This window comes from Elephantulus edwardii, unplaced genomic scaffold (genome assembly GCF_000299155.1).
Source record: "Elephantulus edwardii isolate Elephantulus edwardi_28Jun2011 unplaced genomic scaffold, EleEdw1.0 scaffold00002, whole genome shotgun sequence".
Classification (NCBI taxonomy): Eukaryota; Metazoa; Chordata; class Mammalia; order Macroscelidea; family Macroscelididae; genus Elephantulus; species Elephantulus edwardii.
In genome coordinates this window covers 44797486-44822720 of record NW_006399752.1, presented here as the reverse complement: position 1 = coordinate 44822720, position 25235 = coordinate 44797486, and the positions used below count along the sequence as shown (strand labels likewise).

Sequence of the window (25235 nt, the reverse complement as noted above, 5' to 3'; positions counted from 1 at the left end):
TCTCCCACACTGGTTTCTCTCCTTTAGCAAGTCTTCTCACAAGTGCATAGTCACCACCTCAGAGAGGTCGCCATATTGAAAAGCGACTATGGGGACCAGGGAAAGAAGACTGTGGAAACCCACTCTACTTACCATTGATTCACTAATTAGCAATAACAGCAGGGCCTCTTCAGTATTTTCTTGAGGACAAAAAATGCTGCATGAGAGAAAGAAAAAAAAAAGACCAACTTTGGTATATGGCAATTCCAAAATAACACAAAATTCATCACTATGCGTAGAACCAAATCAAGGCTAAAGGAGTAGGTTTTTATATCCAACCCACGAAAAATACGGTATCGTCTAGAAACTTGAATTAATTTGTGCATTTCTATGGTTACCTATGGAATTTGTACTTTTCAGCTATATTTTAATGGCAGGCACAAAAGGAAATCAAAGTGTCAAAAAAAGAAGTTTGAAGACCAAGTTATGCATGTGCTTATTAAAGAAGACATTTCAATCACGGTGAAGTGGTCAGGAGCCCTGGTGGTGCAGTGATTAAGTGGCCAGCTGCTAACCAAAAGGTAGGCTGTTCAAATCCATCCTCTCTTCTCCAAGGGAATAAACTGGGGCCACTGCTCCCTTATCTGACAGCCTTGGGGCCTTCTGGGAAGTTCTAATCTGTGTCACAGGGCAGCCACGGGCTGGATAGGACTCTACAATGATGGTTCGTTGTTTTAGGTTTTGCTTTGTTTTGTTTTTATAGAATTTTACCTCAATAGCATAAGCTTTATCCTAAATCCATTATGAAGATATTAACTGCGGACATTTCAGCAAACAGTAAGTAATCTTCTTATGTGCTAACTGGCAGTTCTTATATTGTCATTTAGGTGAATAAAAAGACTGGAAGTCATTCTGGAGCTTGAAATTCTTCTCTAATTCTGAAAGAATTCAGGGAGGTTTAGCTTACTTTTACACATGCATTTTATTAGGGGCGTCAGGCCAGAGTGGTCTTCATCTATCTTTCTGAGGGGAAAGGACTTGGTTAAACTGACAATTTTTAGGTTAAGAGGAAAAGCTTTCATTGTTTCTCAAACTTACAGAGCAGTAAGAACCCATCCCTAACCCCAATCTCCCATCTCTAAATCCTGTTTATCTGTGCTTTGAGCACTTGGAATTGGTCCTACAAATGAACATGGTTAGGAAACTCTTGAACATTCTAGAGATGATTGGAGAAAGGCTTCATTTCTATCTTCCCAGGGTTAAGATTACAATTATTTCGTTCAAAGCATGAGACAGATTTTTTTTTTAAATGTGGCAAAGAACATTTTCAAAACCGTCATAAATAAAAGTATGCTCTGCAGAGGTGGCAATTTCTGGACTGGACGGCAACAAAGAATGAGGAGGAACAGAAGTGCAGATACAGCGCCTGATACTTGCATTACAACTCTGAGGGCCTGAGGTGGGGCACTTGTGCCTGCCCTTACCCAGCAGATATTTTACAAAAAGACCAGGCCTGAGAACGAGGACCTGGATGCTGGGCTTGGCAGTGACATCTTAAAGAAGTCAGCTTGAGGTGACTGGGGTTTCTCAGAAGATTAAACACTTCCCCCTCCTTAAATCCAGAAATAAGAGAGTAAAGGCTCTGGATTACGAGTTCTCTGCAGATAGAAAACTGCCTTTTCTTTCACTATGTGTATTAACATGTACATACATTTTTACCTAGCCAGGAATCATTTCCTGACATCCTGGCTAGAGCTTGCATATATTTAGCACCGAATCCAACTCAACTTATTGCTGTCATATTGCAAAGCACCCAGGGCTGACCCTCCAGCACGTTTTCAGAGGCTATAAATTGTATAGGAGGAGATTGTCCCTCTTTCTCTCCCTCAGAGCAGCAGGTGGCTTTGAACCACTTGCATTTAGGTTACATATCACTGGGACCTTACAAAAAGCAGTAACATTAACCATTTCTTCATTGCTAGCCAGTCCTAAACTGTCCAGATGATTTGAAAAGTGAGTGATCCCATGCTAATTGTGACTTAACATAGGCCAATTCAGTTCACTGATAATCCGTAAATTCCATTTGAGCCATCCGGCCTGTCTAAATGCTAGGTTGTGTTATTTTTACCAGAGTTGCTAACAAGTCTCACATTAGCTGTGTGTAATTCCACTTCTCCTGTGCTGTTTCCAGCACGGAGATGGGTACTCTGAAGTGCTAGAGGCACCTAGGGCTGTCAGGAGGAGGGAGGGGAGGCTCCCAGGGCTGTAAGGAGGAGGGAGGGGAGGCTCAGCACTGGCAGGAGGAGGGAGGGGAGGCAGGAGAGCGAGAAAGTGTGGTAAAGAGTCATGGCTGGAAAACAGCAGGTTGGAATATTCCCTCTCTCGACTCTGAATTCTCCACACACATTTCTAGGAGCCATGGTGGTACTGTGGGTTTAGCATTGGGCTGCTAATTGAAAAGTTGGCCATTGAAAGTACTCCATGGCAGGGAGAAGATGTGGGTCTCCTTCCATAAAGATTTACAGCCTTGGCAACACTATGGGGCAATTCTCTGTCTTCTGGGATCACTCTAGGTCAGAACTGATTCTACAGCAGTTGATTACAGACCCCTTTCTGGCCCTGCTCCCTTCTTCCTGCACAGGGGAGTGTGGAGCTCAGAGTAGAGGCCAACATTGCTGTAGCTTTCCTCTCTTGTTTTTTATTGTGTCCCTTCAGAATATATGTTGGAATCCTAACTTGTGCATGTCAGTGCACTTGAAAATGGGTTTCTTTGTTATGTTAATGAGGCCACATCAGTGCACTGCATGTCCCTCAACAACAGCAACAACCAAAAAAACCACACTAAAACACAGCCCAGAAGATAGACACAGTGTGAAGAGGAAGGAAGCAAATTAATCCAGGAACTCCAAGGAATGTCAGTTACTAGAAGCTGAAATAGATACAGACCACACCCTAGTACCACACTTGAATTTGGACTTCTATCCTCCTAACAAAAGATTAATTACTTTGGGAAAAATCTACTGCCAAAGACTTCTCCAGTGTGCTATAGAGCTAAGGAGCAACAATATCAGTCTGGAAACTAAGGTGCACCAGATCTAGACCATGGTCTCAACTGCTTGCTATACATCAGAGAGCTGGACACTGAATAAGGATGATAGAAGAACAATCAATATCTTTGAGTTGTGGTGCTGGCTAAGAGTACTGGACATACCATAAACTACTAAGAGGACAAGTAAGTCTGTTCTCGAAAGGGTGAAACCAGGTTGCTCCTTGGAAGCAAGGATTTTGAAACTCTGCCTCACATACTTTGGGCATGTGGCCAGGAGGGACCAGTCCTCAGAGAAGGATGAGGGTAAGTACGAGAGAAAGACCCTGAATGAGATGGACCGAAACAGTGATTGGTGGCAATGGGGTCAAGTGTGTTGGAGACAGTGAGGTTGGATTAGGGTACAGAACAGTTCAAACCTAATGTTCATAGAATCAATGATACATAACAATAACAACAACAGCTTCTTGATGTGGAAGGATGAAGGCACCAAGAAAGGAAGCGGATTTAAATTAAAAAAATCAAGGATGCTACCTGGTTATTATGAACTACTAGCCCAATCTGTGGACTACTGAGGTCACTCTACGACTCTGCTCTTTTTTGTCAATTAGTATTAGTAAAAAGATAAAAATTCACTCAAGACAGAAAAACTAAAAACCAGTGTCTCTAATGAATATACATGTGATATTTTCAATATAATACTAGCAAATCACATCTGGCAATATATGGGAAAAGGTGAGATTTACCCCAGGAATGTAAGGTTGACTTAATATAAGAAAAGTAACCAACTGAATTGAACTGTATTAGTACAATAAAGTACAAAGTTATATGATTTTCTGAATAGATGCAGAAAAAATAATTAACAAAATTAAACACTCAGATGAAACACTTAACAAATTAAGAATTAAAGGGAACTTTATCACTGAAGAAAGGGAAACTACAAAAACTTATAGCTGTTTAATAGTGAAAAGCTGGGTGACTTTCTCATCAGATCAGAAACATGACTAGGATGTCTGATCTCATCAATTTTATTCAATAATGTATTGTAGGTTTCAGGTATTGCAATCAAGTAAGTAAATAAAAAACAAAATATCCAGTAGGAAAAAGAAACTATCTCTATTAGTAGGTACAGTATTAACTTAAAAGTTGGCTTTTTTAGTTATTATGTTAGCCCCCTCTGGTCTCCAGATACCTTACCTGCAGACACATGGTCTTGCAACTATGAGACTAGGCTAAGAGAAAGAGTGCTTTCCACACTGAGTGATATGACTTGAGGGAGATCCTGAAGAAAGCAGGACCCTGGTTCTGGTGACAGTGGTAGAAATACCGTGCTGTGGAGAAACTGTGGCAAGGTATAATCAGGGTAGCCCTAACATAAAGGCCACAGTCAAATATTCTTGTAATTCTTATTAGATGATGGAAGGAAAAAGTAACTGCTGAACTGAAACCAGAGCCTGGACTAACTGAGGAACTGTGGCCTAGGACTGCTGGACTAAAACCTGGGTTTGCAATAGGTGATATTCTTTGCCTTCTCCATTCTCCAACTCACTTCCCTAATAGACCCCACTACTGGTACCACTTGGAAGCAGGAGTGGCATCCACTTCCTAAATAACATGCCTCTGCAAACTCTATGAACTTTGATAAACTCAAAGGCAACCAACAACAATAACATGAGTACCACAACTGTGAGTGAAGTCTGTGAGTGAACAATGACTACTGAACCTGGATGACTGGTGGAAAGAGGTCCAGGGGCATGGCTGCTGGCAGGTCTGACCAACCAGCTCTCTATCTGCTGCTATGGATCTTACGGATGGCGACAGTTCCCCTTTATGAAGCAAGCAGAAGTCAGTCTCAGGCACTGCCACCCTCACATTCCATCTGTTTCCTTTACAGTACGTAACATGATATTTTATATAGAAAATTGTAAAGACTCCACTAAAATACTAGCATTGATTGACAAATTTAAATTTAGTAAGGTTGCCGGATACAAGACCAATATACAAAAAGAAATTGTTTCTAATAAGTTGTTTTTTTTAAAAAAAAAAAGCCTAAAAAGGGGGGAGGGAAATGTGTTTCTTTCTATATAATAGCAATGAGCAAAACAAATGAGAAAATTCCATTAATAATATCAATGAAAAAGAATAAAATATTTAGGCATAAATTTAATAAATGAAGTATAAGTCTTACACCCTGAAAAGCACAAAGGATTGTTGAAAGAGATTAAATCAGACTTGAGTAAATGGAAAGACATTCCACATTCATGGATCAGATGACGTAATATTAACTAGATGGCAACAGTCTCCAAGCTGAATGGTGGATTCCAAATAAAAATCCCAGCTACTTTTCTGAAATTCAAAAACTGGTCTTAAATTCATATGGACATACAAGAGCTTGGCTGCTGGGGTGAGGTTACAGGGTCGTGGATTTCTCTTAGGGGTGATGAAATTGTTCTAAAATTGTGGTGACTGATGCACAATCCAATTGATGAACACAGTAAAAACTATTCAATTCTATAAATGGATGAAGTATGTGGTGTGTGAATTTTATTAAAATACAGCTGTTTAAGAAAACAAAGAACAGCAATGGGAATCTGTATGAAATGAAACTTGTGACTCAGTAACCAGTCTTGGTGATGGAATACCCCTTCCGAGTGACTGCATTTTCCAGATATGCACTTGGCCGCCTTGTAGGAATAAACAAAGGTGGGATTAAAGGATCTTACAGGGAGACTCAGAAACAAGCCCACCATCACTGCTGCATCCAGCCCATGCTCTCTCTCCCTCATTCCTGACTTCAGCACAAGTTGACTCTCTGGCCCATTTCCCAAGAAAGTTCCAGGTTTGAAAGTTAAAAAAAACACAAACACCTCAAAACCAAAACATCAAACATCACACTAAAACAAAGAACCACCACCCCGAAAAAAAAACAACCCAAAAATGTAGGGAATTCTGGTGACCTAGTATCTAGGGAATTATGCTGCTAACCTTCAGGCAGCAGGTTCAAATACACCCGGACCTCCACGGGAGAAAGATGGGCAATTTCCTTCTGTGCAATCTACAGCCTCTTGTAGCTAGTTGAGTTTAAAACAGGTTTTTTTGGCTTTTAGTTTGTCTCTTTTTTAACAAAACGATTAAGAAGCCGGCTAAGGGGAGGAAATGTGAGCTCTGGCTTGCAAACAACTTTGGCAGCAGTTGCTGTGGGCCACAGGAGTTCTTATAATAAATGGAATGAAATATCCCACAGCCCAGTAATGATTTCCGAGAAGCAGCAGAAAGCACTTCGACGGGAGCATATTCATACTTAAGTTTCCCCACTGGAGCGGAGATGTGGGCTGAAATTAGGAGCAGTAACGAGGTGTCTTTCAGCACCTTGATTGGTGAGCCTTGCTCAACAGACTCTTTTAGGGGGACAGACTTCAGCCGACGCCTGAATGTTCCCAAAGTGCCCCTCCCATCATTTGATCTACAGATGAGGGTCCAAAGCAAACCAAATTCACTGCCACAGAGGCGGTTCTGACTCGCAGGGACCCTGCAGGACAGAGCAGGACTGCCCACCAGGGCATCCAAGGCTGTAAATCTGCACGGAAGCTGACTATCACATCTTTCTCCCACAGAGCAGCCAATGGGCTCAAACTGTCAACATTTTGGTTAGCAGCCAAGCATTCGGCTACTGTAGCCCCACCAGGGCTCCTAATTACACACGAGGACATCAATGTCCATACTTCTCTGCTGAGTAGATGCGGGCTCTCCGAGTGAGGGTGTAGGTTTTCGTGTTTGCTCCTTTCCGCAGTGGATCGTCCAGGGGCGACTGGCATGGGGGGTCTTCCAGGGGGTTCCAGTAGCTCTGCTCACACATACCCCGCAACAGGATCTCTGCCAACTGCCTGGCTATTGTCTGGGGACACAAAGGAGGAAACGCAAAGCCATGAACCCATTTTCCATCATTCATTCAATCAATCAATCAATCAATCAATCTTTCTCCACCATCACTTCGTGCTAGGTAGGCACTATTCCAAGATAGGGAATTCAAGGTTTGAGTTTTATTTATTTCTATGATGACAATTATGTCACTTTATAGCACAAAAGAGAAGAAAACATGATACACTAAAGTGTCTTAATACTTTTTGAAAAGAATATTGACAGTTCAAATGCTATCCTGCCTGTCTCAGGAATATTAAACATTTTTATACCTGAAACAATGAAAATTTTGAGCTAAAGCTTCTCCCAACTTTCTTACAAGTAACAGGTAACATGCAGAGATTTGCATTACCACTTAATCCCAACCACCTAAATGGTATAACCCCTGAAAACATCTCCTCACTAATGATATCCACTCTAGATTTGGAGATGGTCTTCTTTCTGAGAAGGGCCAAGGGCAGCTCTACCATGGTGCTACTTTGGTATGAAGCCCCTGAGGGTCCTGCCCCAGCCCCAGTGCCTGCACTGGTCTTGTCCAGTAGAGAAGAAAAACGAAAAATCCCACTGCTGTTGAGTGGACCCGACTCTGAGCTGACCTTCCGGCAGGTTTTCTGAGGCTACACATCACGAGGAAGGAGATGGTCCACCCTTCTCTCTCAGAGTCACTGGTAGATTCGAACCACCAGAGAAGAGTGGCCACTGAGTGAGCAGAGTACCACCCCACAGAAGTAGGGGCTACTGAACAACAGAGGGCTTTCTTTTAAGCTAGAGGTGGATCTCCTTTTTCTCTGTGAAAACCCAGAAATATAAAGATCTTGTCCTCTGAAGTTGGATGTAGATTGTTACTTCCCCCCCCCAAATATCTAATCCCATGTCCTGAAAAATGTAGCACATATGGGGAGGAGGTGGGACACTGTCCTGAGAATTCTTTTGTTGACTGATGCATATCAGTTCATTTACTTCCTAAATTTCCAGTAACACAGAAGGAAGTGAAACCAACCAAGATAGCCAGAAGCCAATCCTCTGAAGGCCCCAGGGTGCAGCCTTCGTGCCAGGCCGCCCCGCGGGCAGGAGGAGGTGCCCAGGGAAGCTTCCACCGGCCGGTATTTCCACTGGGTTCGGGCACACTCTGCAAGGCGTGGACAGAGGGATGCTGATCTTCACTGAGCAAGGACCTTCCTTAATCAACTCCTTCTAGAAGAGCACTCTGCCAGGCTTCAGCCATGGGAGACCTCTTAATGCACCACAAGGCAACTGCGAGGCATCCAAATTACTAGCCTGGTGGTTTCTAATAACTATCAGGTAGCAGCAAATTTTCAAGATTACTCCCAAGTAGGACTCGGTGGCTTTCAAAGCCCATAAAAACCTGAAATTAACTTCGCTGCTATTGCTCCCAACCGAGCCATCTGTAAAGATCACGTAAGAGCACCGTCCCCGGGACCCGAACAGTTCCTAAATGGTTTGCTTAAACCATCCATTATCGTTGCATTTGGCCCTCCTCTCAGTCATAGAAGCTAATGACTTCCACCAGAAGCTTCAGCAGCACAAATGACCTCCACTCACTATGGGCCTGAGACACCAATGTGAAAAGATTAGCCAGGGTGCCCCTTCCTGCCTGTATCTAACGCAGAGGGATTCTCAAGTTGTATTGAGTCTCTGCTCTAATCCCTTTGCTTGTCCACCACCACACAGCTTATGTTAGATTTCATTTTCCCTCAGGGTATTAACCTTCTGGAGAGATTTTTAAAAAAAATAAATGAGGTTTGAGGTGATTGCATATTTTAAAAGCAACCAGTGTACTATCAACCACACAGGATGCTGGCTTGGCCCGCTGAGAGTTCAGACGGAGGTCACGGAAGGCAGGTACAGGAAAAATTATCAGCAAGGTCACCAACATCCCATGACTCCTCTGAGTTTTTATACTTGGGTTATGTTTAGATGTCTGTAGTTTAGATGCTTCTGACCTGCTGGAAACCATGAAATAAATTCTTGATTAAAGAAGGGAATGGAGAGATGCAGCCTTGAAGAAGGACTGAAGGTGTCTGAGCACGAACACGGTGCTCAAAGGCCCTCCAAATTCCTTTTCTGCTGTGTTCTCACACCGGAGTGGGCTGACCTGGCAACGTCTCCAGCTCACAAGGATATCCTAAATTTGCAAATGTCGGCTGCTCTGAAACAAGTCATAGGGCTCTCAAGGCTGATGAAAATCTGTCTTATAAATGGCATTAGATGAAGCCTTCTGATGTGCAGAGTCTGTAAATAAGAAAGACCCAGGCAGTGTTTCCCAGCCAAGGACCACTTGGGAAGCCTTTGAACAATACACAGATTCGTGGGCCTTGCTCCAGACCAACTCAGTCAGAATTGGAAAACTAGTAGAAACCAAAACAACCAAACAAATTGGCCCTGAGTTAATAGGGGTTTTCTCCCAACCCCACACGGACAGAGGAGGACTGCTCCACAGAATTGCCTGGTGTGTGATCAGATTGCCACGTCTCTCTCCCACAGTGCCACTGGCTACATTGGAATCGCCATTGCTTGGGTTCCTGGTCAGTAGTGAGGACCTGCACCACCAGGGGCCCGAGGTATGGCAGAGGGGGCAGGCATCTCCCAGAGTTGCTCAGGTGATTGTGATGCACATCTTTAACTGAACACTCAAGAAATCAGAGTCTATCTTGGATCACTTGAAGAACACCAGTCAAGCCAAAGGCACAACTGCACCTCAAGTGACATGAGCGAGAAAGGATCCCCCCGTGGGAAGCACTAACCAGTTAAGAGCTAACACCAACCAGGGGCAGTTCCAGGCCACCCAGAACTTCTACAAGAACTCCTTCTCTGTCATAAGAAATGAAAAATGGAGGAGACCCTTCCTGCACCCTTATTCACACAGCTCGAGCTAGACTTCCATCCTAGCCGATTTTAAAAATAAGTTTATTTGAAAGCCATAAACTTCAGAAAATAATGGGAGGTATTCTCTACTTTAGGGGAGAGAAAAAAAACACCAGACAAACCAACAAAAACCCAAAATCCTGAAGTAAGCCATGGCGAATTCCTTGAGTACTCATGGTGAAGTCCTTATATTCCCACCTTACAATAGGGAAAAATCATTCCTTTTCTTAATGAAACATGCTTTTGAGCATCAGCAAAACAGACAAATGTTCCACATTTAAGCAATTTTGAAAGGCTGGCTCATATATGTGCTAGAACATTTTCTTTTTTATTGGGGTTGTAAAAAAAAAAAAGTCACTGCCATTGAGTTGATTCTGACTCACAGCAATAACTCTGTTGGGTTTTGGAGGCTGCAAATCTTACCAGGAGGAAACAGCCCATCTTTCTCTCGAGGAGTGGTGGAGCTGCAAGAATTATGGGTTAGCAGTGCAGAGTTTATACAGCAAGTCTGTTTTCTCATCAGTGATCCATACGCAAACGGTTGGGTCACATTGGCTGCAATGCCTACCATGTGTCAGCATTCTCCCTGGCTTTCCTGTTTCAACTCATCCAGGTCCTCCGTCCTTCTTTGCTTTCTTAGGGCGAATGTTTCCCTTTTGGTCTGTGCCCGGGAGCATCTTCTTCACGTGCCTTATTATTGTTTATTTTATTGTTTTTGTTGTTGTGTGCAGTCAAGTCAGAACTGACTCACAGCCAACCTTCCAGAGGGTTTTCAGAGGCAGACTGCCCATCCTTCCCCATAGAGCAGCTGGTGGATTCGAACTGCATGCCTCTGAGACTGCAGTGCAGCTTCTTAACACTGAGCCACCAGAGCTTCATTTATTTTGTAGACCTGTCTGGTATTTGGCTGAGAAGCAGTCTCTGGGAGTGTCCTGGGCTCTGAATTAGAAAGCTGTCTTAGGGCAATAGTCTCAAGGGTAGAATTGCCAATTTAATCAATCACTTCCATCGAGCTTCCAAATCTTGGAAGAAGCTGTTTGTACTGACAAGCTGAGAATTATGAATGGAACACTGGGAGTATATATCACTTGGAGAGAAAAGACATTTGGCAATAATTTGTATCCATATTCTTGCAATGTCTTTTCCTTAAAGAACCCTACATATCAAAATGTCTCATTTTAATATCTTAAGGCATCTGTAAATCACTTAAATGTATAAATAAGACCAAATGAGTTTGAATTCTTAGTGGTAAGATTTGCTCGTGTGTGTGTGTGTGTGTGTGTGTGTGTGTGTGTGTGTGTACACACGTGCACATGTAATGTTGCTCATCCTGTCTCAACTCCATAATTCCAGGAAATCCTACAGCTTAGCCATTTAGCCCCATAAACTGTAATGCTTTTGTCTAAAAACACTCTCTCATTGCAGCTGAGTTGGAACTGACTCCTAGCTGACCCTCCAGCCATTTTCAGAGACTAGAAATCACCTGGGAAGAGATTGGCCATCTTTTCTGGTGGAAGCAAACCACCAAAAAGATGCCACCTTTGAGTATGCAGCTTAACTCTTTACAAGCCCTGCCACCAGAAGACTCAGGAGACATCGGAACGGCATAGCTTCGTCCAAAACATCTTTCCCGTGACAGGAATCTCTCAGTTTTGGGGAAATAAATTCTCTCCCACAGCACCCAAGGATTCTTGATAAACAGAAGACAAAGGCAGGGATAACTAAAGACAAGACGTCACAGTCTCATGTGGGCTTGTGACATTGATTAGAACATCTAGCTTTCACTTCTCTTCTAGCAAACGTCAGGCCTTCAGTAAAACCTCCAAATCGATGATTCCATCAGGCATAAAGTAGCCACCAAGACAGGAAGGTGTGAGGATTTAAAAACCAAAGAGGAAGAGAGAGTTCAAGACAACAGGAAACCTCAGCTGCTGATTAACCAGTTGCTTTTTAAGTCCGTATAATTAGCCCAACAGCCAAGTACTCTTCTGAGTCTCCTACGCGTTGCTTTCTCTGGGTTTTGGCATAAATCTTTCACCCACCTGGCCTTCCACAGAGCCTATCTGCCTTCCAGGATGTACTGTGTATGTTCCAACACAGGGGATTGAAGAACAAAAAGGAAAAAAAAATGTTCACTGTTATTAGCCATCAAGGAAATGTGTCCCGATGACTGACACCCACTCAAAAGAACCAAACCTGCTGCCAGCCAGTCTGTTCTAACCCTGTCTGGCAAAGTCGAATGGCCCGTAGGATTTCCAAGACGAATTCTTTTTACTGGAGGTGAGTGACACATCTCTCTGCTGCAGCATGGCTGGTGAGTCTCAACCTCAGATCTTTCTATCTGCAGCCCCGCACGTGACCACCCTGCCCCCATGGCAGTGCCATAAGAAAAAGACAGAGAAGAACAAGTGTGGGCAAGAACGCGGAGAAACTGGAAACCCTCGTAACTGCTGGTGGGAATGAAAAACGGTGCAGCCACTTTGAGAAACAGTCTGGTAGTTCCTTTACAGGTTAAACATAGAGATGTCACGTGACTCGGCACTTGCATTCCTCGTCATATGCCCAAGATGAATGAAAAAAATGTCCACACTGAAATGTGTACACAAAGGTTCACAGCAGCCTTATTAATAATACCCAAAAGGTGAAAATAAGCAAAAGATTGCCAATCGCTACAATGGAGGTCACTTAAAAATGAAAGGGAGCTCTCGTGGCCTAGTGGCAAGAAGCTGCACTGCAACCTCAGAGGCACACAGTTCGCATCCACCATATGCTCTTCTGGAAAAGGAGCGGCAATCTCCTCCTGTACCAGTCAGATTCTATTTGACAGTACACACAAACAAAAGCAAAAAAGTAACAAAAAAAACCCCAAACTCAATAACAACAAAAAAATGAATGAGAAACACTGATAGATACATATATGCATACATACATACATACATACATACATACATACATACATATAGATACATAAATGATAGATACATAGAGATATAGATAGATACATAGAGAAATAGTTACATAGAGAGAGAGAGATGATAGAAAGATAGATAGATAGATAGATAGATAGATAGATAGATAGATAGATAGATAGATAGAATAGACAGACAGGCAGACAGGCAGACATACAGACTACAACGTGGATGAACCTTGAAAACAATATGTTAAATGAACAAAGTCACGTGCAAAAGACCACATATTATATGAGTCCATCTACAGGAAAGGTCCATAATAGACAAATCTATGGAGTCTGACAGGAGATTAGTGGTTGCCTGGGGCTGGGGGCATTGGGAGGAAATGGGGAGTGAATATTACTAGGTATAAAGTTTCTTTTTAAGCAGATGGAAATGTTTCGGAATTAAACATTGGTAATGGTTGTACACATCTGAAAGGGTCCTAAAATCCACTGAATTTCAAACGTGGGGGGAGGTGGGAGAACACAGCAATACTCTGCTGTCCCCGCGGGGTCACTGGCTGAACTTACCATCCGCAGGTTTTGAGTTGTTCTTGTTTCTACAGCTCTGAGGATTTCGCGAAATCTCCCGACTCCTCTCGTCAAGTTCCTGTGTGAACAAAGAACGTGACAGTGTTTCCATCTCATGTGTGTCAGCATTAGATATTCTACACGTAGATTTCAACGCAGTTTGTCTGCAAAGCGTTGCTGAGTAGCTCATAAGTAGACTTCTCCGGCACCACCTTTGGTTAACTTGGAAAAACATGACCTAGGATCGTGCTCGGAAGGGCGGAGTGTCAACAAAACAAAAGACCCACAACAAGAGAGAAAAAGAGACACAGCGTGCGCAGCAATGGCCTCACGTGTGTTGGGCCAATAAAGATGGCGCGGGTTAGGACAGGCTTCAGGTCTGTTCAAAAGGTCTCTACGAGTCAACGGTACTTGACTCACATCAAAACTTCTCAAAGCATAGAAATCTGAAGATCAGCCCTGAGGCAAAAAATAAAAACAAACCAAAAATAAAAAAAACAGCTAGATGCAAAGGCCTACCCAGCTGCAAACTTACCACACAGTGAACAATTCTGCTATTTCCTCCATTAAGTGCTCTGAAAACTAGCCCGTCTTTTGCAAGGTGAGAGGCAGCAGCACTAGGCCAAAAGGAGCTGGGAACCCCACAAGCTTATTGCATTTATGTGGGTATGATAAAGATGTCAGAGCATGAAAAATTAGGGGGTCCCCCCGCCAACCAGCCACTCTGCATCTCTGAGGACGTGAATCGCTGCCTGATAAACCCTCACCCAACCCTCCTCCCAGTCCTGCACCAACAGAAGGAGCAAAGGGTCAAAGGCCCCTGCAGAGGGCCAGCATGTGATCCCCGGCCAGAGCCGATTGTCTTGTGATCAGAACACAGCTCCTTCTCCTGCTCCGCACGCCCCACCGAGCATGGCTGGTGACGCATCTCATTAGATGGCAAATCATCCTGTAGCGGCCTCCTGGTCCATCGACCTAAGTCCCCCTTGTTCCTTTGAACCCTGTGCCCAGTCTGCTTGGCTGGGAACATCTCTCAGCCGGTCCCTTTACAGTAAGAGGGGCCACCAGCTCTGCCATAACTCACTTCTATTTATAACCTGTTCATTAAAACACATTTCATCTTTGTAAAAAGCCACCGTGCAGGTCAGCTGGTGCAGACCTGTCAGGCAGCCTCTGCAGGCAGGGGCGGCCACTCTAGGTACCCGGCTCCATGGATGACATTCTAAATCACGTAGAGGCATTGCATCTAACTGAATGTGGGTTCTGCGAGTCACAAGTGCTCACCAGAGCTACTGAGGTGTTTCCTCTATCTACACGACACCCCAGGACTCTCATTCATCAGAATTCTTCAGATAATCATTTACTAATTTACTGGCACAGGTATATAAATGCTCCCAGATTCCTCTCGCCCTCCCCCACCCTCCATCAGATGGTATCAGATCAGAGCTTTATGGTCACGTAAAACGAGGCTTGTGTTCAGGGCTCAGAGCAGCGCTATGGGAAATCTAGCCGAGAGCCGCGAATGCAACCCAGGCCTGAAGACCTGCAATCCCCTCTGCCTCTCACTTCATTTGTTTTTATGGGATCTGTGTTCACGGGCAGTTGAGCACATTTGCTTTGGGCTGAAGTTCGTTCTCCTAAATGACATAAGGAGAAGGAACCAACTGTAGCTGGGAAACGGATGGACACTGGCACACTGAGGGAGCTCTGGTGGCTGACTGGTAAGAAGCCGAGCCGCCAACCCACAGGCAAGTGGTTCAAATCCACCAGCTACACCTCAGGAGAAGAATGGGCAATCTCCTCCTGTGCATTTACAGCCTATGAAAACTCCCCAGAGGATCAGCTATGAGTCTCTTCCGACTTGACAGTACATCACAACAATAACAGCATGGGTATGTTATTTTCTTTTATTCCAAATCACTAATTAAGCATCTACTCTGCACAAAAACAGGAGCTCAGCAGTTAAGTGGCCACGCTAATGAAAAGGCTGGCCGACTGAAACTACACAGCCACACCAAGGCAGAAAAGACCCAACAATCTGCTCTCGTTAGCCTAGTGTCCAGAAGGCTCTACAGGACATCTGCTCTGTCACACAGGGTCACTGTGGGTGGAGAGTGCTCACCGCCACCAGCATGTACGCTCTGGTACTCGGACATAAGGGTAGGTCTGGTTGATAGCGATAGTTGGTCAGGTGGGAATTGTATCTTGAACAGCAGTTGTTATTGTTGTTGTATACCACTGAGGCAGAACTAACCCACAGCTGACCCTCTGGCAGGTTTCAGAGACAGTCTACTACACAGGAGGAGATAGTCCATCCTTATCTCAAGGAGCAGCTGGTGGATTTGAACCACATGCCTTTGGGTTGCCAGCACAACTCCTTACCACTAGGCCACCAGAAGCTCCCAAAGGGCAGCAGGGAATGAAATGTTGAACCCAGGGAAGACAAGTAGGAATTCGTCATTCAGAACGTCCCCCGTGAGGTAAGGTTACAGACGCATGGCATTTTCTAGCTATAAATGACCCAACACAATCCAGGCCATAAGGTCACAGAAGTGAAGGGATACTCAGCTTCCCAAGACCAGGGAGAAGTGAACGGAATCGTCTAGCTGCATAGACCATCACTTTGCTGGGCAAAAGAAAGGTCCTTGATCTTTTATGCTCTGAACATGCAAATTATATATATAGTGTATATACATATGATATAAATCGTCTACCTTCCAGTGAGCCCAGATAATGAGCTAGATCTAGACTCTGGTTCAAAAGCGCAAGAAAAACCAGTTGGCCCAGGGGAAGGAGGCTGGTGTCAGCGGGCTGGCGGCTGCTGAAGGATGGATGGAGAAATCCAACACCCCCCTGGGGCCCGAGACAGCTTCTCCCGTGTAGGACGGAGGCCCTCTGCTGGAGGAACAGGAGAAGTCTCCAGGCCGAGATGCCACACAAGAGGCGGCCACCAGCATGCCTGTGCCCAGCCTGGCCTCAGAAGCAAATACACATTTCTCTCAAATGGGCTCCGGTTTCTTTCCAGATGGAACACGGCATCCAGAACCAAGTGCTTCCTCCAGCTGGGAAGAATCCTGCTTGTGAAGGGGACAGTAAACGTGGGACAGAGAAGGCCTGAGGCTGTGACCTACGCATGACTGAGGCACCACTAAAGGGCACTCCTGGGGCTGGTGCCAGTCCAACCGGAGAGCACAACACTGCCAGCAGCAGGGAGAAGGGACTGGAGTGAAAAGATGAAGCATTAGAAACACTCACAGTATTAGAAAAGGAAACTGTTTCCTAAATGGGAAAACTTAAAACTGTCAGCAAAAAAAGCTGGTATGCATACAAATTCCACTTCTATTGTACATTTTCTTCAGCAAGTTATTTCCATTGTTACTCCAACAGCAGGAAGAGGGATTTTTAAAACAAGTGCTTAATAATCATAATAGAAACTAGAAATAGCAGAATAATTAAAAAGGGAGTAAAGGATTAAACTGAACCACCACCAAAATGAGGAAACTGATTCTAAATCCTTCAAACGCCCCGGTTTGCGAGAACTAAAAACAAATCACACACCTGCCTTCAGGTCTCAAAACTGCATTTTAGTCTCAAAAACCTAAGTCCTTTTAGAGACTATGGTATTTAAAGAATGAACTGCTTTTTAAAAATTCCGCTCAAAACTGAAGATGAGAGAGCCAAGGAATTCCCTGCTTTGGGGGGGGGATTTCTCGGACCCCGTGGGCTGTGATGTCAGCTCGTCCATATCAACACCCGTGAAGAGGACAGTGGGAGCCAGCACATCCAACTTCATTATTGTGAACTCGTCTCTAAGCCAAGGTCCCTGCTGCTCAGTGGGCATGTTGGCAAGCCAGAATTTGGGGTTCATCCCCTGCCCCTTGTTCCAGCAAGCTTCCTGTGCTGGCAAGTTTCCCTCTACACGAACGGTTCCTGCAAGCTCAGCTGTTGTCCAGGAGAAAGGACCTCACGTCCCTTGGACACCAGCTGGCTGTTCAGCCTGATGGGCTTCACTTGTCAACATCACAATCCGTCCCAGACCCACCAGGGAGACCCCCAGGTCACGGTCCCACAGCTGGGCTCCTGCTCAGACCCCCGGCTCTGGCCTGGCAGGAAAGATGCCCTCTTTCAGAGATCTGCTTCTCCCTCCACCCACTGCCAGCTCTACTCTCGGGGCTCGTCCTCTTTCGTTCCCATGTCAGGGGGTCAGCACTGACCCACAGGACGCCAGCACCTGCTCTCTTCCTGCAACAGGCTCTGGTACCCCCAAGAAGGTTGGCCTCCGAGATGTCCAGGTTATTGTTCACAGCGGTGACTGGCTCTGCCTGTGACTTGGAACAAGTCTGTCATCACTTTTACCTACCAAACCAAGGGGAAGCATACATAGGAAGGAAGCCAGGGCCACAAACTCAAAACTGGGTATTGGAAAACCAGGGAAGGCAGAGAAAGTTGGGGACTTGAGAGTCATTCCATGCCCTGATGGGAGGTGGCATTGGTGCCAGACTTCACACATTTTTGTTTGTTGTGTCACCTTTCATTTATTGGGTTTAAAGTGGTAAGGAAAAAAAGCAAAACCCACTGTCAACAAGTCAGTTCTGCCTCATAGTGACCCTCCATGGGGTTCTGAGGCTGCAAATCACAACAGGAGGAGACTGCCCCTCTTTCTCCCTTAGTGAGACAAGTGAACTTGAACCACCAGAGAACTGACCTTGAGGTTAGCAGCTCATGTCTCTCTGCACCCCAACCCACTGGAGCTCTCTGTGGGTGTCGGGGAGGAAGAGATCATTTTCCCCCTTAATTTCTCTTTTCATACTCTTTTGACCTAAACATTTGGCCCAGGTCACTAGGACCCTAAAATCCAACATCAACTATCATTATCTTGTGAATTCCAAGTTGTAAAGTGAACCAAACACTTTTTATACTGGATGCCAAATTCCTAGGTAAGAAGATAGAGGAACCCCTGCTAGAATTATGTTCAATATTTTTCTCTTTCTCTGTGGCTAAGAACTTTATAACTACAGATCAATTACAGCACAAATCAACACAGCAGAGCTCAGAGGGCGGAGCATCTTTCACTTGGCCTTTTCTTTTCCTCTTCTCGTTTTCCCTGAAGGAATCCAGGCCCTTTCTGAGACCCTTAATGCAGTCAGTTATTTCAACCATTTTGAGTACTGGTGTGCCTCAGGTTCCTGGCTGGGGCCTGAGAAGACGCTGGTAAATAATACCACTGCCGCTGCCCTGGGGACAGCTCCACAGCCCCCAGAGGATCTGAATGCCCGCGGGACCAGTCTGTCTTATTCACCGATTGACCTATCAGGTCACTAGAACACAGCCTGGCATACAAGAAGCTCCTGATAAATATTCATGCAGTGACTGAAACTCAGAACTGTCATGAGATGCCCAAAATAAGCTCACAGAGGAAGCATTTCCGACCTGTTTCTCATCTCCTTCGTTCTGAGTGTGGAATGGCCAACAGCAAAGCAAGGCCTATCTTAGGCAGAATGCACTGTGTTTGCATTCAGAGGCCTTCCAGCATGGCTGCCTGGGGGACACGCACAGTGCCCCTGCCCCAAGTGGCACAGCTGGGCACCCCACGTGACACAGCTGGGCACACCACGTGACACAGCTGGTCACACCACGTGACACAGCTGGGCACGCCACGTGACACAGCTGGGCACGCCACGTGACACAGCTGGGCACCCCACGTGACACAGCTGGGCACCCCACGTGACACAGGTGGACACCCCGTGTGACACAGCTGGGCACGCCACGTGACACAGCTGGGCACGCCACGTGACACAGCTGGGCACCCCATGTGACACAGGTGGGCACCCCATGTGACACAGGTGGGCACCCCGTGTGACACAGCTGGGCACGCCACGTGACACAGCTGGGGACCCCACGGGACAAAGCTGGGCACACCAGGCCTAACACTGTGTGGATAATGAGGGTTCTGAGGCCTCTGTTTCAGGGAATCAGCTTCCTGCCCATGTGCGCTCTCACTGGCTCTTTTTCTGGGATATGTCCTGGGGAGCTAACTCTTTGTCATCCTTCAAGACTCAGGCCCAGAACTGCCTTTGGGAAGCTCTCTCAGCATCCCATGGGAAAGGCAGCCATTGTTTCCTCAGTGCTTCTGGCAACGTGGCAACATATTTTGTGCACAGACAAGTGGATACACACTGACTCTCACGTTGTACCCATGTCTGTCCACCAATCAGATGGGGGTCATGCTAAAAGCAAAGGTCCTTGTTGTACCCATTTCTCCTGTCTACAGAGCCAGTCAGGCACCCGGGAGACGCCTAATAAGCGCTCACCCCAAATGACAGAAAGGGGGTATACTACCTCACATCCAGAAGTCCTATTCCTCACTCCTTTACTGAGAAGAATGTTCCTGATTGCAGAGAAGACAAGCCCAGCAGGTGGTTCTCAGTCGTACATACATCCCCGCCCGTCCAGAGGCTCCTGGTCACTGTCAACACTGACCATTACACCTGCTGGCAGTAACCTAACTCCCGCTCACAGCAAGCCTTTCAAAGCAGAGCAGAATTGCCCATGATGTTCCCAGAGCTGCAACTCTACAGAAGCAGACTGTCACATCTTCTTCCCTCGAGGTGGCTGATGGATTTGAACCACCAACTTCTATGCTGGCAGGTAAATATTTTAACTGCTGCATTTATAATCTTAGAAAACCAAATACACTTGGGCCTGCTAGGTTAATTTCTCTTGTTTCTCAGGCTGGAGAACTGCCACTCCTTCACTTAAATAACCCTTAGAATCATCTATTTGGAAAAAGTCTGAATTGAAAGCCAGATATACAGATCTGGACAGTGTGAAAAGAGACATCCCTTCAGTCTAGAAGGACTCTACTGGCTAGCTGTCAGGGAGCTGTTTGTAATGGATTGGATTCCAGCTTCTCCCTCTGCAGACACTCTCCACCTCGTATCCAATGACACACATTTGTGAAGACAGATGGCTTGGGGCAGTCAGGGGCCAGAGATCAAACCCACAACCTTGGCCTTGTTAGCAAAGGACTCTCTCTCTCTCTGATCGACAGCCTGAGCCAGCTGCAACCTAGATATAGCGACAGAGGGTATGCCAACCATCCACGCTGGGATGGGAACAAACAGGCGAGGCTTTGGGAAGTCTCATCTCAAACCTAATGAGAGTTGTACTCGGCTTAACAACATTTTTTGGACTACTCGAGCAACTAAGGCTTCCTTGTGACAAAAGCAGAGTGCATAATATGTTTTAGATGGCCAACCAGGCAGCAAAAGAGTGCATCACTGAGTAAGGCATACATACTGGGAAGAGTATCAGACATCAGTCACACAAGGTCAAAGGACTTGGAGGAAGCACCTTCAGTAAGTGTGACATACACAAGTCCTCACAGCAAGGTGTGCTAAGGCATGTTACCAGAAAGGACCAATCCTTGGAAAAGACCGTCATGCTTGGAAAAACAGAGGGTCAGAGAAGGGAAAGGAAGACTCTTACTGAGATAGATTAACCCAGGGGCTGTAACAATGGACTTGAGCATGGCACAGATCATGAAGCTAGCACAGGAGAAGGCAAGGCTTTGATCTGTTGATCCCGGGGTCTCTATGAGACACAACAGGCTCTATGGCACCTAATTACAACAATGCTTTGACGTTCATCCACATCACAGCATGCATTACAACCCAAGTGCTCTTCATGGTTGAGTAATATTCCACTGCATGCATGTTAGGTTGTTGTATCATATTTTATCTGTCCGTTCCTACATTGAGGGGTGTTGGTTTTCTGTATTTTAGTGACTGTAAATAAGGCTTCAATGAGCACTGGCATACTGACTTATATCTGCTTTGTAGTTGACAATTCCTTTTAGAATGAACTTAGGCGTGGAATTGCTGGGTCAACATTGGAATAGGCTTGATGGCACTGAGGTTAGGTCAGGGGTTTAGTGGGGGGTGTTTATGACAGTTCTAAAGGAGCCCTTGTACTGCAGACTAAGTGTGGTGTGCTGCTCATCAAAAGGTCAGAGGTCCAAAGGTTCAAATCCACCAGGAGAAAAATGAGGTAGTCTGCTTCCACTAAGATTTATATCCTTGGACACTATGAGCAGTTCCACTCTGTCCCTTGGAAACCCAGGGGAGGGTGAGACTCAACAGGAAAGAGAGTGAGTGGGGACGAAGCTGTAGCTCATTTTAGCTTTGATTTCATTTCCCTAAAGATTTTGCACATATTGTCAGGAGGGACCAGTCTTTGGAAAAAGACATCATGCTGAGAAAAGTGGAGGGTTCAAAAGAAGAGGAAGACCCTCAACAAGACGGGCAGACGGAGTTGCTACTTTAACATGGGCTTGACCATATCAAAGATCACGAGGGCGGTGCAGGATAAGCTCAGAGAGTCGCTGTGAGCAGAAGCAGAGGCGAGAGCACCTCACAACAATAACAATAACAAAGACTAATTACACTGAACATCTGTTCATGTGCTTACTGGTCGTTTGCATATCTTCTTTGGTGAAATGTTCGAGTTCTTTGCCCTTTTCGTAATTAGTTGGTTTATCTTTTTTTGTTGTTAAGCCCACAAAGAGTTGCATGAGATCAGAACACAACATGGAAAATTGAAAATCTCTGCAATAACAACATTTGCTTCCCCCAAGAGAAGCCTTTGTTTGCTGCAGATCCAGACTGAGCTGGAAGACAACGCGCATTTTACTGTGAAGAAAGCAGAAGGGCCTGAACCTCCAAGAGCCTCATAAAAGGAATGCAGTTGACTACATGGAACCGTGATGAGCACCAAACCAAATCAAGCCAAACGCTTGCTGGGTTCCCAAGGCTGTAGTCTTTACAGAAGCGGACAGCCACGCTGTTCATCCATGGCACAGCTGGTGGAGTCAAACCACCAGGCTTAGTTAACAGGAGACCTTTACCCACTATACCACCAGAACTAGGTCAATTTACTATTCATATTAGAAATTTAAAACACACCAACCCACGAAGAAGAAAGACCATCTAGAATATGGAAATTTCTGTCAGCAACAGGACTTCCAACTTTAATTCTAAGCAACCAAGTCACATAGAAAATACAATACTTTGTGACTATCCTGTTCCTTAAGTCGGAGCCATGGTGGTGATGGCTCCAATCCATCAGCTAGCCTGAGGGTGAAGGATACACAGTCTCCTCTGATAAAGGTTTACAGCCTCAGAAACCCGATGGAGTTGGAATTGACCAACAGCAGTGAGGTGGCAAAAAGGAAGACCCGTAATGAGATGGGCTGACGCAGTGGCTGCAGCAATGGGCTCACGCACAGCAGAGACCGTGACGGTGGGTGTAGGGCCAAGCCGGGTTTTGTGCTTTTACGCATCTAGTCTCTGTTAAGTGGGAACTGACTCATCTGCACCTAAGAACAAATCAGCCAGTCAACTGGGTTGCAAAGAAAAAGGCAAACAGGATCTCAAACAGGAAGAACTCAACTCAACTCAACTCAACTCTGCTGTCGGTCAGAGCCGGCTCCCAGCTGACCCTCCCGCTGGTTTTCAGAGGCTGTAAATCACCTGGGAGGAGACTGCTCATCATCTTTCTCCTGTGGATTCGAACCACGTGCCATTGGCTTGACAGCACAACTCTTTACCCACTAGGCCACCAGAGCTCCCTCAAGAGGAAGAAAGTCCTTCCAAATGTACCACAAGTAACAAAGTTTGGGAGTAAGTTCGAGGATCCTATTTCTAATTATCAAGGAGAAATGAGAGAAGTGCATTTTTAAAGCAATCGCTGGGTAAGATCTTTCCCCGACTAAGACAACTAGAGGACAGAAAGTGACACTACCAAGCCAAAGGTTGGTGATTTTAATCTGCGGCACTCAACCCTGGTTTTAATTCTTTCTGGTCAAACATTCTTCTAAGTGATACAGCACTGGTCTGTCCATTTGCTGTACAGAGGTAATTTGTGGTTGCTGTGATGCTAAACACTGTGACACTGATGTGTCAAATGTGATAATGGTCCCATGGTGGACAGTATTTGGTGCAATTCCCCAATTCAAACAAGCTTGGAAGCAGGAATGGCATCCACTTCCATAACAGCTTACCTCCAGAAACCCTATGAACCTAGAGAGAGGATGAAAGTTATACAGGTGTTTAGGTCTTTCCTTCATAGGGTCACTATGAGTCTTCTATGATTCGACGGCACTTAACAACAACATGGCAACTGAAAAAAAAGCAAGAGACTCTCCTGAGGGATGGAGGGAAGGCCTTTAAATGTCTGTTGCCCACTGGTCCAAACGCCTCCAGGAGTCCAGCAGGTAGCAGACGTGGGTGAAGAGAGGCCCTGAGACAACAGGAAGAGGAACTAACCCTGAGGCTGGGTGGCCCAGGTCCCAGATCGTGCCTGTTGTTGTTGTTAGGTGCCACTGAGATGACTCTGACTCCTGGCCATCCTGTATACAAAAGAACAAAACCCAGCCCAACGCCACACCACCCCCGCAATCACCACTGCGCTTCAATCCGCTGTTGCTGTCACTGACTGGGTCAGTTCACCTCCTTGAGGGGCTTCCTCTCTTCTGCTGACCCTCTGCTGGCCCTTCCCACAGCGTCCATTGCAGAACCATAGGGGGTGAACGCAACAGGAGAGGAAGACCTCTGCCATTCATCAGTGAGTAAACATCTCCTACAATTTTCTCAGAAACAAAGCAGTATTTCTGGGTTTGAGGCAGCACGGTTCTGTACGGGATTCTCACACATTCCTGTGAGTCACGCCAGATAAACCACTTGGGCCTGGGAAAGGCTAAATAGTTGGGGGAAATAGAAGAAGGAAAGGGCAAAGGTTGAGAGTGATCACGAGGGGAAGGAGGACAGGAAGGGGGGATGGAATGTGAGACATCTGGAAACATGGTAGAGGCAGAAAAATACCAGATGCTAAAGCATCCCAGACACTCATCGTGCACTGAGGAGGGTCAGAGGCCTGGACCATCGTCCTACCTGTAGCGTCTGTTTCCTCATCTATAAAATGGGATTAGTACCACCCACTTCCCAGGCCTAAATGAGATGACACTTGTGGAGCTCCAGTCCATGCTCTAAAACGTCTCAATCTTCCCTTCCTCCAGGCCCCCACTACCTCCCACCACCCACCATCTGTCCCTTCATCCACACATAAATATTTACTGGGCAAAAGCCAAAGACAGTGCCTGCTATGTGTGTGAATCTTTGCTTTAACAGAGAGCAGTGTAAACTGAAGAAGCCCCGATGGCACAGTACTTAAACACGAGGCTGCTCACTGAGAGGTCAGCAGTGCAAACCCACCAGTTGCAGCGTGGGAGAAAGCAGTGTGCTCTTGTAAAATATCTGCAGCTTGGGAAACCCGATGGGGTAGATCCACGTGTCAGATAGGGTCGTATGAGTTGCAACCACCTCGCACGCAGTAGGTGAGTTGATGTGATTCCGTTTTATACATAAGGAAGCACCTACTCAGAGAGACTGTATCACATACTAATGACCACATGGGCCAGGAAAGAAAGAGCTAGGATCCGAACCCACAGCCAGTCTGGCTCCAATGCCCAGAACAGGTGACGATGACCCATGTCATGCAGAAGCTTGCAAATAAACTGACTCTACTCTCAAGAGACAAAAGCGAAAATACAACAGAAAAGAAGAGCAGTGAGGTGAGGGCAGAGCTGTGCCAGTCGGATCCAAAGTCTGAATGTTGGTGTTCGGCTTCGAAAGAAGGGACCAGAAAAAAAACAATAACTATTTATTTACCTGAACAATAACTATTTGCATGAAATCAAAATTATAATAGCAACTTGTAAGATTAGATAAGAAACCTGGGGGGCAATTAGTTTATGTTAATGAAGAGAAACAACTCAGAGTGCAGGTTAAGAAGGAATGAGTATAAGGATCCAGGAGGAATGGGAGAGCCTGGAAACAGAGGAATGTAGATGGGGGGGGGAGGGATTAA

At 45.6% G+C, this 25235-nt stretch overlaps 1 protein-coding gene across 1 annotated transcript in view; it reads right to left on the bottom strand.

The window, feature by feature from the left end:
* Positions 1-25235, bottom strand: part of TTC7B (tetratricopeptide repeat domain 7B) — a 388142-nt gene that overhangs the window by 211689 nt on the left and 151218 nt on the right. Inside the window, exons 6-8 of the mRNA XM_006879120.1 lie at positions 13311-13389; positions 6748-6920; positions 133-196 (exon numbers count right to left, since the gene is read on the bottom strand). Of these exons, the coding sequence (XP_006879182.1) occupies positions 133-196; positions 6748-6920; positions 13311-13389 (316 nt within the window). The remainder of the gene's footprint in view (positions 1-132; positions 197-6747; positions 6921-13310; positions 13390-25235) is intronic.